Below are 15,707 nucleotides of genomic sequence, written 5' to 3'. Positions count from 1 at the left end.
AAGTGTTAATAATACATTTCTGAGAAGTCTAATCCAAATAAACGGATGTGGAGAGAAAAGAGGGTGATAAAGTTGGCAGTACTGGAAAAATCTACCAAGAGTAAAGGACTGTATATGCCACTGGAAGAATTCTACAGAAGCAGAAGAGGTCACTAGACCCATGGGATTAAAATAGTCCACGTGTGTTTGGCACAAGCCTCAGATGAGAGAAAAATGTCACAGTCTATCTCCCCCTTCCCATCTACAGTCTGTCTAGTAAAACAAAGTAGCTAGACTTTTTAATCTTTTACCTCAAATTGTGACTCGTCAGTGATAATTCAAGCTAGATAAGGTGAATGCTTTAAATTTTAGAATTAATTTTAAATTTAATAAAACCACAGCTCAAAGACAGCAAAATACAAGATTGAAAAGGAGACTGTGGACCTAAGGAAAATTCTGAGAATCAAAACAACATCCTTATATATAAAATACATGAATTAGAGAGAGTAAAGGCAAAATTCATATGGAGAACAATAAACTCATGTCACAGAAGAAAGATTCCAGATAATGACAGTTACTTGTATTCAGAGGAAAAATATAGTTTAAAATAGTGAGAGAAATGGCAATAGCTGTATACTGCCAAGATGATCCAACATAAGAATTGCTGTTTTTTCTAAAGTAGACTAAACAAATGAAACTGAAAGGTATTTAGTGATATAATAGAGAAAATTTCCCTGACATGAAAGATGTGAAATGGCAAAAATGTATCAAGAATCCAGACAGAAAATTTATGTCATCAGCAAAAGAATAATACCAGGCTGCCCTGGAACTTTTTATGGGTGTATTCAGTGCTAGAATTTAATAGAGCAGTCAGTTAACAGCAAAATCAGGGATGAACTATTAATAATATTACCAGCAAAGAAAACAGTCAGACACCTTTAGAATTAGATGTTTCAGGGGTTAACCAACACATAGACAAAACTAATTAACAGTGAAATACAAGCAAGAAATGAATGCTTTAAACAATGAACTCAATCATAGAGAAGCCATAATAAAAGGACTGGTGGCAGTGCTGTAGCCTCTACATATATAGAATTAAGACCAAAGTGCCAAAGCAATTAACATTGCAGAACAGAATGCAAATACTATGAACTCTGAGAAAGTTAAAACAATACAATTGTTCAAAAAATTGAAAATGAAGAGGGGTGAGGACAAATTGGAGAGGAGCTAATCACCTCAAATTGCACTGCAGGGAGTTAATGAACACTGTCTGAAATTAAAACATGGAGCTAATGCATCCAGCTTCTTAATGGTATTCATAATCGTTTATTCTTAACCATAAAGACAAGCTTTAAAATATTTTTGTGGTGAAGAAATATTTAAGTTCAGCAATTCCTTTTAATGTAGTTCAGATTATGTTTCCCCTATTAAATTATGTATAATATAGTAATTATAAACAGCATATATATGTCTCTCTACATATTTATCCTTTTATTTATACCCATGTATAATTATATAACTGTGATGTTCACCACATGTTAGCCTTTTTTTTTCCTGAGTGTAAAGTTTGGGATGATTTGTTGTTATATTTATAACTTGAATAAAGACATTACAGTGAACTAATAAATTTAATCTGTATGAAAGAAACACCTAAAGGCAGTATGATAATAATGATGATGATAAAATGACTGTAGAAGCCTGTAGATATTGCTTTGTATGAATTGGTTTGTATCGGACAAAGAAACCTACACAGAGACTTGTATGGGAGAAAGTAACCAGAAAGAGACAGCATCATGAGATCAGTAAATTGTATAACCAGGGAAGATGTTTGCTGAAGCATTCTGGCCTCATGGTATTGTGTCTGAATTTTATAAAGAAGCATTGAACCCACAAGGTTAAAACAGAACAAAACAAACAAACAAACAAGCAAACAAACAAAAATCTGCTTGTAATCAGAACTGATTTAGCATCCCAGCTCTGATGCCAGGTGAAATGACTGCATGAAGGGGAGAGCGGAGCTTTACTCACAGCTCTGTTAACACAGGAATCATAAAGAACACGAATGTCTTTGCTTTGCTGTGGAGTTATTGGAATTGAAATGATCTGATTGTAGTACCCTGGCACAATTATCAATCTGTCAGGCAGGATGCTGGGGTCTGGGCCGGGGTGCAGTGGTAAGGTACCACTTTAACTAAGGATCATTGGACAGAAAAAAAATAAACAAAGAAGCTGTTTAGCTAATATCATTTGAAGTTAGGTAATACTTCAAGAAGTTCTAGATGCCTGTGTGATGCAAAATTTCTGGTAAGAATCAGTGAAATGCAGCTAATTTAACGACCTTAGAACTCTGCATTCATGAAACCTTTGGAAACATACTCTAATTCCATTTAAAAACAAACAAACAAACAAAAACTGGTGATTTTATGTCCGAATTTCCTGCTATTTCAAAAATTTTAGCTTAATGTTTGACCACGTGCATTCAAGATTGATTCAGAATATCATTGTTATCCTTTACTTAAGGTAGCTACTGAAGAAAACTTTAACTTTACAAATGTTCACTGAATTTTTCACTCCCTGAAAACAACATTTTTAATTTTGAGAGATGCATTGAAGGCTAAGATATTTCAAACAGAGAATATAATATGTTTTTCTGCATAGTGATATGATGAACCAGTTAGGAACTTTTTAAAGCACGAAGAAGAGAATAAACTGCAATGGATAATAATAGAACTTTAAATATCTGTAGAAGTTTGGTGGTGGGGGCCGGGGGCCCATTAGCTTGTAGAAACAGCCTCTGGTTTATTCGGTTAGGAGACTAGAAGTGTGTATGTGTGATGGCAACTTCATTTTCTGAAAAATAGATACTTCTCTCTTGCCTTTCCATGTGTAGAATTAAATACCTACATAACCAGAAGTAACTTCAAATAAGAAAATTCTCTATTTTAGAGTGGAATACTGGCTAAACATAAGGAAGGCTACCTGCTAGCTTTCGTGCAAGAAAACACACACATCCATGCAGACACACAAATCAAAAATGCAGGAAAAAAATCTGTTCAAATCAAAATTGGTATATACTGTATTGTTTTTCACAGCTTAATTGAATTTTAATAAGTACCTTGTGAACTTAATTGATTTTGTTATCTTAGACCTACAGGAACTTTGACATTTTATCATGCAAATATTTGAACACATGAAAATGTGTGGAAAGATTGACATGTACAATGGAATCTTTTTAAATTTAAATCTAATTTCTACTAGTATTATTGAATTACTTTGTATTTTTTTTCTGAACCAAAGAATTAAGTACTTCAATGATTTTCTACAAAACTCACTTTTTAGAGAAAACTAAGGTTCAGGGAAATTGTGGCTGACTTTTTAAAACACTGAATAGGCTTTATGGCAGAGAATAAACAACTGCATGCATCCAAGGACAAGAAAATTATAAAGTGGGGACTGCTTATACAATATATATTACACACACACACACACACACACACATGTATACATATATATACTTTTTTTCTTTATTTTAAAAATTTATTTTTATAGTGTATGTGTAGAGAAAATTCCAAGAAGTTAATCGGTCTCCTTCCTTTTCTGTTCTCAAGCCACACTGCCTGTCTGACTGCAGAAAGAACTTGCTCCCTGCGGCCTGTGCTGTGCTTTGCTTCCCATTTACCTAGAGGCGAATGATAACAGGAGATGCTGGGAGGACAAGCAACAGGACAGGGGATGTGAAAGGCAGGTTGAAATTGCAGCCAGCACAGTGGATTTTAGAAATGCTTGTGAGCTTGCGGTTGCAAACTTTCCTGGGGATAAAGATTAGGAAGCTCAACTGCTAACATTAAAGTGCTCTCACACTTTAATGTTATTAAAAAGCAGTGGATTCTTTCTTAATAAGTCCATAGATGGAGTGAACATTTATCTCAGTTTCTTAGGAGAATCTTAGTTAATACCTGTTACACTCTCAAACATGTTCTGGCTGGGCAGGTAAATTCTATAACCTGCCTGTTGGCAGAGGGCTTCACAATCCTCTGAATTGTATTCCCAGGAGGCCACTACAAATTGGTCTAAAATGGATGCATTTTCAAACAACTTCCCGCCTATGCTACTGTCATCTTCTTATGTTAAGCAATTTCTTGATTTCCACATCTGTTTTCATTTCTTCACATACTGAATATTTTCATAGTGCCAAACAGAACAAGAAATCAGTAAATAACTGTGAGTGGTAGTGACTTCCTATCAGAGGGAAGACATTAACATGTGTAAGCATGTTATTTTTCAGTTTTCATGAAAATTAAACAAAAACACCAATCAATTTTTTAAAATTTTAAGGTTAATTATTTTTATAGTTTAGTCATATAAGGTTATGTGTTCATTCATGTGTCTATGTGTTATTTGTCTGACCAAAATCCAGAAAGTAATCTCGGTATTCAATTTCTAGTTCTCAGAGTAGCAGTCTGTATATAGAGTGTGGCAAAAAAAAAAAAAAAAAAAAAAGTGTACACATTTTAAAAAAGGAAATGACTATTAAAATTGTAATACTCATATATACCTATAACAAAATGTGAATACAAGTCACGTTTGACTTCTGCAATTATAAGAGGTGCTCAAAGTGGTTACCATCAGTGTCTAGACACTTGTGATTACAGAGAATTACTGATTGAGCAACATGGACCAAAGTGTCCACTTGTATACATTTTTTTTGGCACCCAGTATATTAGTGAAGTCCTGTAGTTCACATATAGCAAAATAAATTTGAAAATTAATATAATTACCCAAATTAAAAGTTATATGAAAAAGAATCATCTGTTCTGTTTTCACTTTGATATTTAAGAGAAAAGAGCTTTGAAGAATTTTATAAAATCATGTTTTACTATGCAACCCATTTACCAAGATATATATTAGGCATACTGAAAATTTATTCTTGTCTAAAATTGACTTTCATATTTATGAAATAAGGTTCATAATCTTTCCACATTTTATATAGCAAGCTTCCCATTTTTTCTGTCTTAATAAGTTAATTTCCATGCCTACACACATATCCTAGGGGAATACCTAACAGATTTGAAATATTCTACTTAGATTTCGGTAGTAAGCATACTTACTATCTTCTGAGAGGTAGTACACTTAAGCCAAAATGAATAATGTCTAATTTATAATCTTTTGAATTTTAACATGCTGCCAAGTCATAAAACACACATGGCACACACACATTTGAAAGGATAAATATTCTTACTTGTTTTAAATAATGTGCATCAAGAAGTAAATTTAATGTCTCTACTAAGACTCTTTGTCATCTCTTAGAAAATGCATGTTCCTCAAAACTAAAAGGACTTATAATATATTGAACTAAAATCATTTATTCAACTCAATGCTTCCTAAAACTATTACTCAAGATATACCAAATGCCCCTTTTGGAATTGCTATACTATAACTGTGTATTTTTAACTTCCGTTGAAAATAGAGGGGCAAGTTTTATAGACTAACAAAAACAACACTGCAGTTTAATTCAAAATGGTTCTCTAATTTGTTAGTTTGAAACTAACCTTCACTGGTTTTTCAATTGTTTCATTGTTTTGATTTTTTTTCAATTAAGTCTTTAGCTTAAGAAAACTTAAATACATACTGAAGAGATAAGGGGGTTCTATCCTCCTATTTCAAGCTAAAACATAATCTCTTAATTATCTTTTACAGTAAGCCAAAGCCAGTATCACATACCTTTCGGGAATGAATTTCTTTCACATACAATGGAAGTAGAAACTCAGATACCCCTTCAAGTCGAATTCCCTTCTTGGTGACTCTCAGATTTCCCATACCATCCTACAAGCAATGAAATATAGTTCACTTTTAGGTTAATTAGAGAATTAATAAATGGCCATAATTTTTTAGGCCTAAATTGAGAAAACAATAAGCTCAAATCAGTGATGATTTAAGGAAAATGAGAGATTGAACCTGCTTAATGATGATTGCAACTATTTGCATGCATATAGAGGGCTCTGTTTAAAATGAACAGGACAAGAAGATCTACCAGAGACTAGAATGTGTCTATGAATAAATCCTGAACTTTCTCCATCAGCCAGTTTAACTATTTATTAGAAATAGTGATACTTGCTACCTGACTCTTGGAATTTTTTTTTTTTTTTTTTTTTGTGGAGAGATCTAATACTATTTTTTATATTACAATTATATACATATTTCTATGACATTCAAAGAGATACATTTGCATAATAATTTCAATAAGTAATGACAATTGATTAGTATAAGTAAGCATGGTGTTCCAATATTCAAACCATGAGTAAAGCATGTGTCCTCTCCTTTAGAAAACAACTCTATGAGGAGGATAAAACAAGTACACAGAAAACGTTTATGAGACAGAGTAAATTAATTTTTTTAAAAAAGTAAGAACTAGATGCTAATAGGGATTAAAGAAAGGAGATTTCAATTATGGTAAGAGAGTATACCATATTCATGGAAGAGATTGACTATGATAAAGGCCTGAAGAACAATATGGAATTTTAACAGGGGATGTCCATAGAGGGAAGGACAAAATGAACATTCTGGTAACACTTAGGAGATATCATGCTGTTCAGTCTGGGTAATGTATGAAATATAGTGATAGAAAATCATTTGGAGTATATTTTGAGGCCAGAAAAAAAAAGGCCCTGAGTGCAAAGCTAAAGAGTATGTACTTACTTCAGCATCCAAGAAGAGAAAAAAAGAAGTTCCTGAATAGATCAATGGCTTGAAATTATCACAGTTAAGCTTTAGATTAATCTGGTAGAAATATGATGTGGGACTGACAGTATCAGTAATAATGCACAACTTGGTAATAAGTGTAAGGAGTGTGGTGGAAGAACAACCTACAAAACCCAGTCACTAATTTTATCTGGAGATACTGAAAATGGGGCACTTACAATTAACTCAAAGTTTCACAATTATGAGTAAATAAAGAAATGTAGTGATTTTTATATTGGAATCCTGAATCTGTAGGCTTAGTGGCAAAAAATAAGTTGAGCTTTGCACTTTCTAACTTTCAGGTATCATTGAAAAAGTCATATATTTTGCCATCAATCATAATATCTGTAGAAAGAGAGTTGGGGGATAACAATTGCTTAAGACTTGAATCTATCATGATGGATAAGCAAATACTGTGTAGAATGATGTACACAGACAAAGAAGAGACTCAATAATGACTTAGGTCTGTGGATTGGAAAGAAGTATTTCGTACATTCTGGGAGGCTGTAATCAGAAATATAAGAGGAAAGTCAAGATATTATGATGTCCCCAGTCTCTACTTCCTGCCTTCCCTGCTCCAAAAAAACAAAAACAAACAAACAAACAAAAAGCCAATGCAGTAGTATAACAATAAATACAATTTTGAATAAAAATTGAAGGATTTATTTTAAAGACAGACAAGAAAAATGACTATTAAAAGAGAGACATTTTTATGTGGTGAAGTCTCAGTCTTCTCATAGAAGAAGAAAGTAATTGATTTTTGTTGAAATAAACTTGGGATGGGAAGGGATTGGTTTTTTGAGCTTCAAACTTAAAGCTGACACTGAAAATGCTTAATAGGGTACTGGTTAAAAGTAAAAAATAATAAAAAAAAGAAATAATAATAAATTTGATAATTTTAAGTCTTACTAACAGCTGATTCCAATGAGAAAATATTCTACTTTTATTGAGATGATGACATACCCTGGTTTCTCTGAGACAGAGCTGGTTTATGCCAAATTTTAAATATCCACTTTCACTTTTAAAAGTGAAAAGTGTCTCTGACTTAGACATCAATTACATAGTGACCCATTTACTGGCTCTAATTATTGTGATTTTGCAACATTGTACCTAACTAGGAAAGACAGAGTCAGAATGAACAGTTAGAGACTCAAAAATGAGGATTTTCTAGGCAGGGATGGTAGAAATTTGTAAAGATATGGTGTTCTAAAGTAGCAAAAAATGATGCCCCTCAAATATCTGACCATTATTTTCTCATTTTTTAGGGACAAGTAAAGCCAGAACAGCAATGTTTGGCCTCAAAAATAACACAGGGTCAAAGAATGTTAACGGATAATTAATGACCAGGTTTAATAGGGGTCAAGAAATGTTAGCTATCTAAGAGGTTTATCACCAGAAAATGGAGCTGCAGATTTTGAGGTCTTGATGGTGAGAGAATTTCTAGATATGATGAGGCCTAAAGAATACCCGAACAGTAGTGGCAAAAGTAAAGTGGAGAGAGAATTCTCTATTATTCAGAAAGCCAATAATAGAACATATAAAGTAGCACATGGCTTTAAAATATTATATTTTGCAAGGGATTTTCTGGACTAAATCTCACACAATGACTGTCCATATATATTCTCAAACGTCTGTTCGAAATATTCTCCATAGAGTTGTTATGGAAACTGACTACCTAAAGGCAATAAAAAAATGCTGTGATAAACATAATTCCCAGTTCAATATTAATTTCAAAAAATATTTTCAAAAAATGTTTGGAATAAAAGAATTGGACATCCAAAATTAAATGTAATAATACTTATGCTATATAAATATTTAATGTTGGAAACATTTGATTCTTAGGTTCAGAGTTTTCTTCTTATATTTTCTATATAATATATAATTTGGGGCATATACATAATTATATTTCATTTAAATTACATGAAATAGAATTCCCAGGTATAAATGTAGAACTGTTATTATAGTATTATGTTGTGAATCTAACCTCACTCCCACATATCCATTTGTCTCATCTTTTATTTCTCTTGTTTTATGTTAACAAATACATTTTCAAGTTTTTCCATATTATCTCTGTATAGTTATAAAATACATCAAGCTACATAATACATATTCACTATATAATTAACCTGATCCTCACTTTCATGTACCAAGTCGACTAATAATTTATGAGATGATAAAATAATCTGGTTTCCCTTTGCAGGAACTTTAAAAAGTGAACCTTATTCCTACTGTCACTATACCTTCCTAATTTTCTATATTCTTAGTTCCTTCAACATCTAAAGAAGAGAAAGTAATTTATGGATTACTGTTAAGGATGGCACTGTCAAAACACTAGAAAGTAACAGAATCTAATTTATCTATGGCCCAGTCCCCATCTTGGCTTAGCCACCTTCTTCCTGTGAAAGTAATCTTGAATCTTTTCACTTCATGTCTTTATGCGTTTTGTCATCTGTAAGGGGAATTATATGAAAACTTATGTCATTTGTTTATTGCAAGAATTACGTGAGGATGAAAGAGGTTAAAATAATGCCTTTTTACACAGCAGGATTCAATATTTCTAACTATTATTAACATTTTATTAAAATAATTTAATTTTTGTCTCATTATTATAAAGATTCGTATCATTTATTTTCAGAGGTATTATCTTTGATCTTCAGTAGAGCCTACTTCAAGCTTTATCATCATGAGTTATGATGCTTTTATTCATCTTCTATCGATTTCACAATCATGTATCTGCTTTTGACAGACACTGTAGTGTCATGTTAGAAGAGAACATGAAGCTAGACATGTTGGATTTGAAACTTAACTATTATTTACTAACTGTTGACTGAGACATGCTGTTTAATCTATCTAAATCTAAATTCATTTTCTAGAAACATCGGAAAATAATAGTATTCCTCATAGGGATGTTGTGATAATTTAATGATATCATATGCGAATGGTTTATGACTGGATCTGGAATTACAGCCCTGGGGTTACAGATTTATGCCCTTCGTTTTAAACATTTAGTGTGATTTCTAAATAATCTATTATGAAAATTATCATTTTCGTGTTGAGGGGAAATATCACAAACCCACCTTTTCTACTGCAGCCCTTCCTTCTTCAGAATAATTTTCAAGACTCTGGAAGTGTCTCATGCAATTCTTTGCTTTTCAGATTTTTTTGCTCTTTCCTCATCATCACCCAGTCTTTACTTCCACTATTCTGTACTTAGAAAAGCTCTGTTTGCCATTAAAATTTCTTAATGTATGTATTTTATTTGCTTGAACTGATCTACTCCCATCTCTCCTTAATACTCTCATCCAGCATTCAAAGCCCAGTAAACAACAACAACAACAACAAAAAACACATGGTTAATATCATAGTCAGAAATAACATTTTCCCTTACTCTCTATTTCCAAAATGCTATATTTTATTTCTCGTAAAACGTGTCATAGTCTGATTCTAGTCTTAGGTGTGTATTTCTTTCTATTGCTTCTTTAAAAGTACATGATCTTATTTTTCTGTGGACTTACTCCTTCTACCGTAGTCCTTCCCATAGTGGATTTTACAAAGTATATGGCCATTAAAAGCTTGAATATTTAATTGATCGGTAGAATTTAGATCTTTACTTGAGAAAAATAAAACAAAATACTCAACTGATATCCTTGTAAAAATCATGCTATCACCAAAATTCACAGAATTTGACTTTAGAAACTTCAAGTAATATTTATTATAATTGCCATGCACTTGATTTTTTTAACAAAGTGAAGGATACTTTGTTGCAAAATAATCTTTTTGGAATTAATTATGAGAGACTGACTTTAAAATAAATCACAGATATGAATGTAATTAAAGAGAGTGTTGATAGCCATGCTATTTTAAATTTAAAATCTGTACTCAATACTTTGCAGTGATCTGACCCTAGTTCACTCTGTCCTCATTTATAGGAGGTTCTTCATTAGCGTTAGCTGCCTGGTATTAGGTGGATTACTTAGATGGGCTACCTTCAGAAATTTGAATTACTCCTTAATAGGCAGATGTAATTGTCAAAGTAATGAGCATGTTGACATGGAATTCAGAAAACAATTAAAAATGGATGTGCTCATTAAACAATATAGAAAATATCATGTAGAATTAATCATGAAAAAAAAACTTTTCAAAGAAAGTTGAAAAAATGCAGTAGTCAGTAGATAAACATAGATTTTAGACAAATTTCTTCTGGTTAAAACCAAAAATCACTTTCTTCCAAATTACTAGAATACATTTCAAAAGAAATGTATTTTTTATAGCTTTGATTATCTAATTATATTAATTCTATACTTCAATTTGCATGAGAAAATGACCTAAAACAATTTAGAGACAAATTGGAGCCTAGCACGTGGTCATTTGTGAGACCTTGAAAATGAAATATTTTAATAATGCAAAGAAATAGATGGGGAAATAAATATTATCTTGTTTAAATATAATTAAGACACTTTAAAATGTTTTTTTGTTATTTATTCTTTAATGTATCATAAATAAATAAAAATCCATTTAATTTCCAACTCTTAATTACAGAAGAAATTCTCTTGAAAATATCTAAGCATTTTCTTTTTCTTACTTCTTTTATGTTAATGTTATTTATAATTTCCATTGAGCTGTTTTCCCTTAAAGGCAAGAGAAAGAACAAGCAAAACATAAGTTGACAGCCTGCTTGCTTTATATATGTGTTTTTACTGTGTTTGCTCTAAGCCGGTGTTTTATTTTCATTTTAATTGGCCTTGCTTATTTCTGCCTATTATCACAAAAAAAAACTCTACAGTGATAATGATTGGTAGACCTAGAAATTTGACCTATAATTCAACTTATAGAGGAACATGTTTAGAGATTATTATTAATAAGATAACTTTTGTTATCTGGAACTTGGTTTATTACTTTTGTTCTTAGCCAATGGTTGTTCAAAGTTTCATAATTTATATATCACTGATTGTCAGAGTTATAAAAAGGTTTTAAATGTGTTTATATATTGAATATGACAATAAACATTTCACTTTGTATCTCTTATTTGTATCGGGGTTCTATCAGCTGTGTGAATGATTAATTTTAAAAAGCATAATAAAATACTTTTTTCCCCAAATTTTCCTCTATTTGAAATATAATTTCTTGATAAATATCTTAGTTTTTTCTAACAATCCACATATCATTAGCCTCATAGAACATAGATAATTGCTTTATAATAAAATTATCAGATTACAGATATGATGAAAAATAAAATGAAAAACAGTAGTATACTAATCTGACATGGTAGAGATGATCACAATCATTCAGTAAATGGACAAGAAAATGGATGCCTTTAATAAATACAATGAGACTATATATAGAAACCAGAAAAAATACAAGCTACATAGTAATGAGATTATGTTAAGTGACTAGTAATAGATATTTGTTTGTGTGTGTGTGTGTATATATATATATGCACATATATATGAATATTTACTTAAATAATGGAGAATATATCATAACTATTCAATATGGTATGAACATAGCAATATATATGCATTTTATGTTCAATCTTTTTGAAAAAAAAATGTTTTCCCACAGGAAGCGTTGTCAGGAAAAAATTATTTCTGTGACTCAGTCTGATAATCTAATATTAATTGTTTAATACAACTTTAAAGGTTCATGGACCCACCAGCATCATGCCACTTTAACTTGAAATTAAAGTTATACCCTGATAACGTGAAAAGCAATTGTGGTAGGACACAGCAGCTTGCTAATAAAGAGTGATGTAGGAAAACTAAGCATGCTATTAAAAACAGATATTTCTCAGTGGTAAATGGAGAAATTGCAAAAAAAAAAAAAGCTTCAGGGATTTTACTTAAGGAAAATAATAAGTAATGAATTAATAATAATGCTATGTACCCTAAAGACTGCCATCTACAAATGGGAGACTCAGGAACATCATATTTTAATCTTTGTTACAAGAGTATAAAGCCTAAAGGTTCACTATTAGAATGCCTGCCTTTCCCAAATATGCTTAACAGAATACCAGAATTATAATAATCCTATTGAAAAATTAAAAATTTTAATTTTCAAGTAAAGTTAGAAATCCATTGCATGATATATTTCCACTCAGAGATCCATAATGCATGTTAGCATACTAAACACTGAGAAGTATGGAGTAAAGAAGCACATGTACTTTGTTCAATACAGAGTTCAACAATACTGTATCTGGTGGGTGTACCACTTACCTAACTACATTTTGGAATAGGTGGAATAATGTCCTTTGAATACACTGTGGAAATAATGGTTTAATCACCTGTTACAAAGTCTGAAGGAATACTTACTAAAAAGAGGGTGCATTGTTTAACACAGAGGCTCAAAAATAGTTAAAAGCTACCATGTCTCCAGAAATATTTATTGAGAGCCTATGTATAGTACCACTAAATTCTGTTCATAGTTTGGCTTCCCAGCTATCTTTAAATATTGAAGAGAATATGCTGAACATTGCTAGCTAGAAATCTGGTTTGCTTTATAGATGTAACTTCTTATTGTCAATAAGAAGTGAGAAAGTGAGAAAGGGAGGAAATGCTGAGCACAGCTCTGGATTTGCATATGATATTTGTAAGTTATTATAAGCATAATTTAGTTCCAAAGGAGGATCATTTCTTGCCTTGAACAAAATCACATTTCTGGATCTGTAAATTAAGGATAAGAACTTAAGGTATGGTCACTCTACATAAGTAGTCCTCCTAGTAAGTAAGGTCTTGTCCAAAAATTCCTTTCAAACTCACAAGACCATATCTTCAATTTCCACTGTGTTATGGAATTAGCACAATAGCTTAATTCATAGAGCATTTTGAACAGATTCTGAGCCAATGGCACATCACAACAGCCTGAGAAATAGGCAATTATTGTCCTGATTTTAATTAAAAGACAAACAAACAAACAAACAAAAAAAAACATAGGAAGTTAAGTGGATTTTATACAGCTAGTAGCTAACCTGAACTCGACTTTTCATTCATAGTCAATAGAGGCAACTATAGAGATAGAAAATGAAAGTTAAGTTTATTTTATGAGGTAACTCAAGTAGAGTGTCCTAATGTTTTTCATTATTATCCCTGAGTTAATTTGTATCTGTCCTTATTTTTGTTCCCATTTATTATTATTATTTTGTAAATTTCCTTTTCGAACAGACTTCATTTATCAACACAGATTTCTATTTCAGCTCAGACATGCATCACAGTATTCTGAAGAAAAGTTTTCTGTTAAGACAAAACTATAGTTCCAAATGATTATAAAGTTAACCCTGGAAATGAAACTCTCAGGACAAATAACTGACACGTATATAGTCATAGCCTTTTTAAGATGATTCCCAAAACAATGTTTTTTTATAAATAAAAATTTCAGCATTTCACATTCTTCCTATGAACTGCTTTGTAATTACCCTCATCCTATAAAACTAAGTTGCTTTTTTTTTCTTTGTGTGTGTCTCTGTGTGTGTGTCTGTGTGTGTGTGTGTGTGTGTGTGTGTCCTTGGATGCATGTGTGTATGTATTTAGAAGAGGTGAGTTGTACAGGAGGGGTAGGTAAAATGAATTTGTTGATATTAAAACTGTAAGTATTCTACTAGCCTGCAACCAAAGGAATATTAGGTAAATGTCATTAGAGATAGGACAGAAACCCAATGAAGATACAGATGAGAAAGCTGATTCACTTTGTAGGACCACCTGTAAGACTACTTATCAGTTTTCTGACTTTGTGTTGTTTCGTGGTTCACAGATTTTTCTAACCCCATGGCAGTGTGGCATCAGCAGTATTGAGTTTATAAAACTGTAGCATTTGGCCTCTTAAACTAAAGTCGTCTCAGATTTTGTATATCTGAAGATTGTTCTCACCACCAATGAGAAATTGTCAAGCAGAAATGCAATGGTTCATCTCTCAGCCAAATCTTATAAGATTGTATAAATTTCCTTGAAGAGAATACTATAAATTTCTATCAATTTCACCTGTGAATTTTGAAAACTGATTATTTTCTAAAAGATGTGGTCTAGCATCATTTCTTTAATATAAGTTCCATTTCAAAGACTAGTAACAACCATCAATTTGGAAAATATTTAACATGACTTTTTATTTCTTTTTTAAAATTTTTAACAAATTTATTGGGGTGACATTGGTTAGTAAAATTATATAGGATTCAAGTGTAAAGGCATCAACTATCTATTGCATTGTGTGTTTATCACCTAGTCAGTTCTCATTTCATCATTGTATATTTGACCCCCTTTCACCTCTTCTACCACATCCCCCCCACCAACCCTCTGGTAACCACTAAACTGTTTTTTGTGTCTAACAGTTTTTGTTTGTCTTGTTCATTTGTTGCTTTCAGTTTTATATGTGACATATGCGTGAAGTCATATGGTTCTCGACTTTTTCTGTCTGACTTTCAGTTTCTCCCTTTAGTTCTGTTTTTAGTTGCTTTATATATTTGGGTGCTCCCTGATTGGGAGCATATATATTGATAAATCCTATGTCTTCTTGGTATACTGTCCCCTTTATCATAAATAATTAAACCCAAGTTGGTCAATCAGATACTTTTACTAGTATATCTTTAACTCAAAATTAAGAACAACTAATTAAACAATCTCTCTTTGAATGTGAAACTGGAGTTAACTGTGACCATTTTAAGTTATAAAATGTAACTGTAACATTTTAAGTTATAAAAAAACACACACTAGAATAATCTAGAATAATCTAGCACTAGAACTAGAATAATCAATCCTAGTTTAAGAGAGGACAGAGAAGAGAAAGAAGGCTAATCCTTTTCTCCCTGGACACAAATACCCATTTTTCTAGTTCTTCCTGAGACAGAGAGGCGTAACTATGCCAGATTGTGTTGTTTCTTTTCAACACTTTTGTCAGTGTCATGATCCCACAAATTCCCTTTCCCCCTCTCTCTCTTTTTCTCTCACTCTCTGAACTACGGACTAGTTTAGTGAGAGAACAATTAAATCTATGTTAACAGATTGCCT

At 31.8% G+C, this 15,707-nt stretch overlaps 1 protein-coding gene across 2 annotated transcripts in view; it reads right to left on the bottom strand.

The window, feature by feature from the left end:
- SGCZ (sarcoglycan zeta) overlaps positions 1–15,707 on the bottom strand; it is an 803,628-nt gene that overhangs the window by 120,831 nt on the left and 667,090 nt on the right. Inside the window, exon 3 of one of the 2 annotated variants that reach the window (XM_081045860.1) lies at positions 5,701–5,802. The exons of the other annotated variant lie outside the window; for it this stretch is intronic. Coding sequence (XP_080901986.1) covers positions 5,701–5,802 — 102 coding nt within the window. The remainder of the gene's footprint in view (positions 1–5,700; positions 5,803–15,707) is intronic. 2 annotated transcript variants of the gene reach the window in all.

The sequence above is a fragment of the Rhinolophus hipposideros genome, assembly GCF_964194185.1.
Source record: "Rhinolophus hipposideros genome assembly, chromosome: 4".
NCBI lineage: Eukaryota > Metazoa > Chordata > Mammalia > Chiroptera > Rhinolophidae > Rhinolophus > Rhinolophus hipposideros.
Note: the sequence above shows the minus strand (reverse complement) of the source record. Positions and strands in the feature narration are given on the sequence as shown.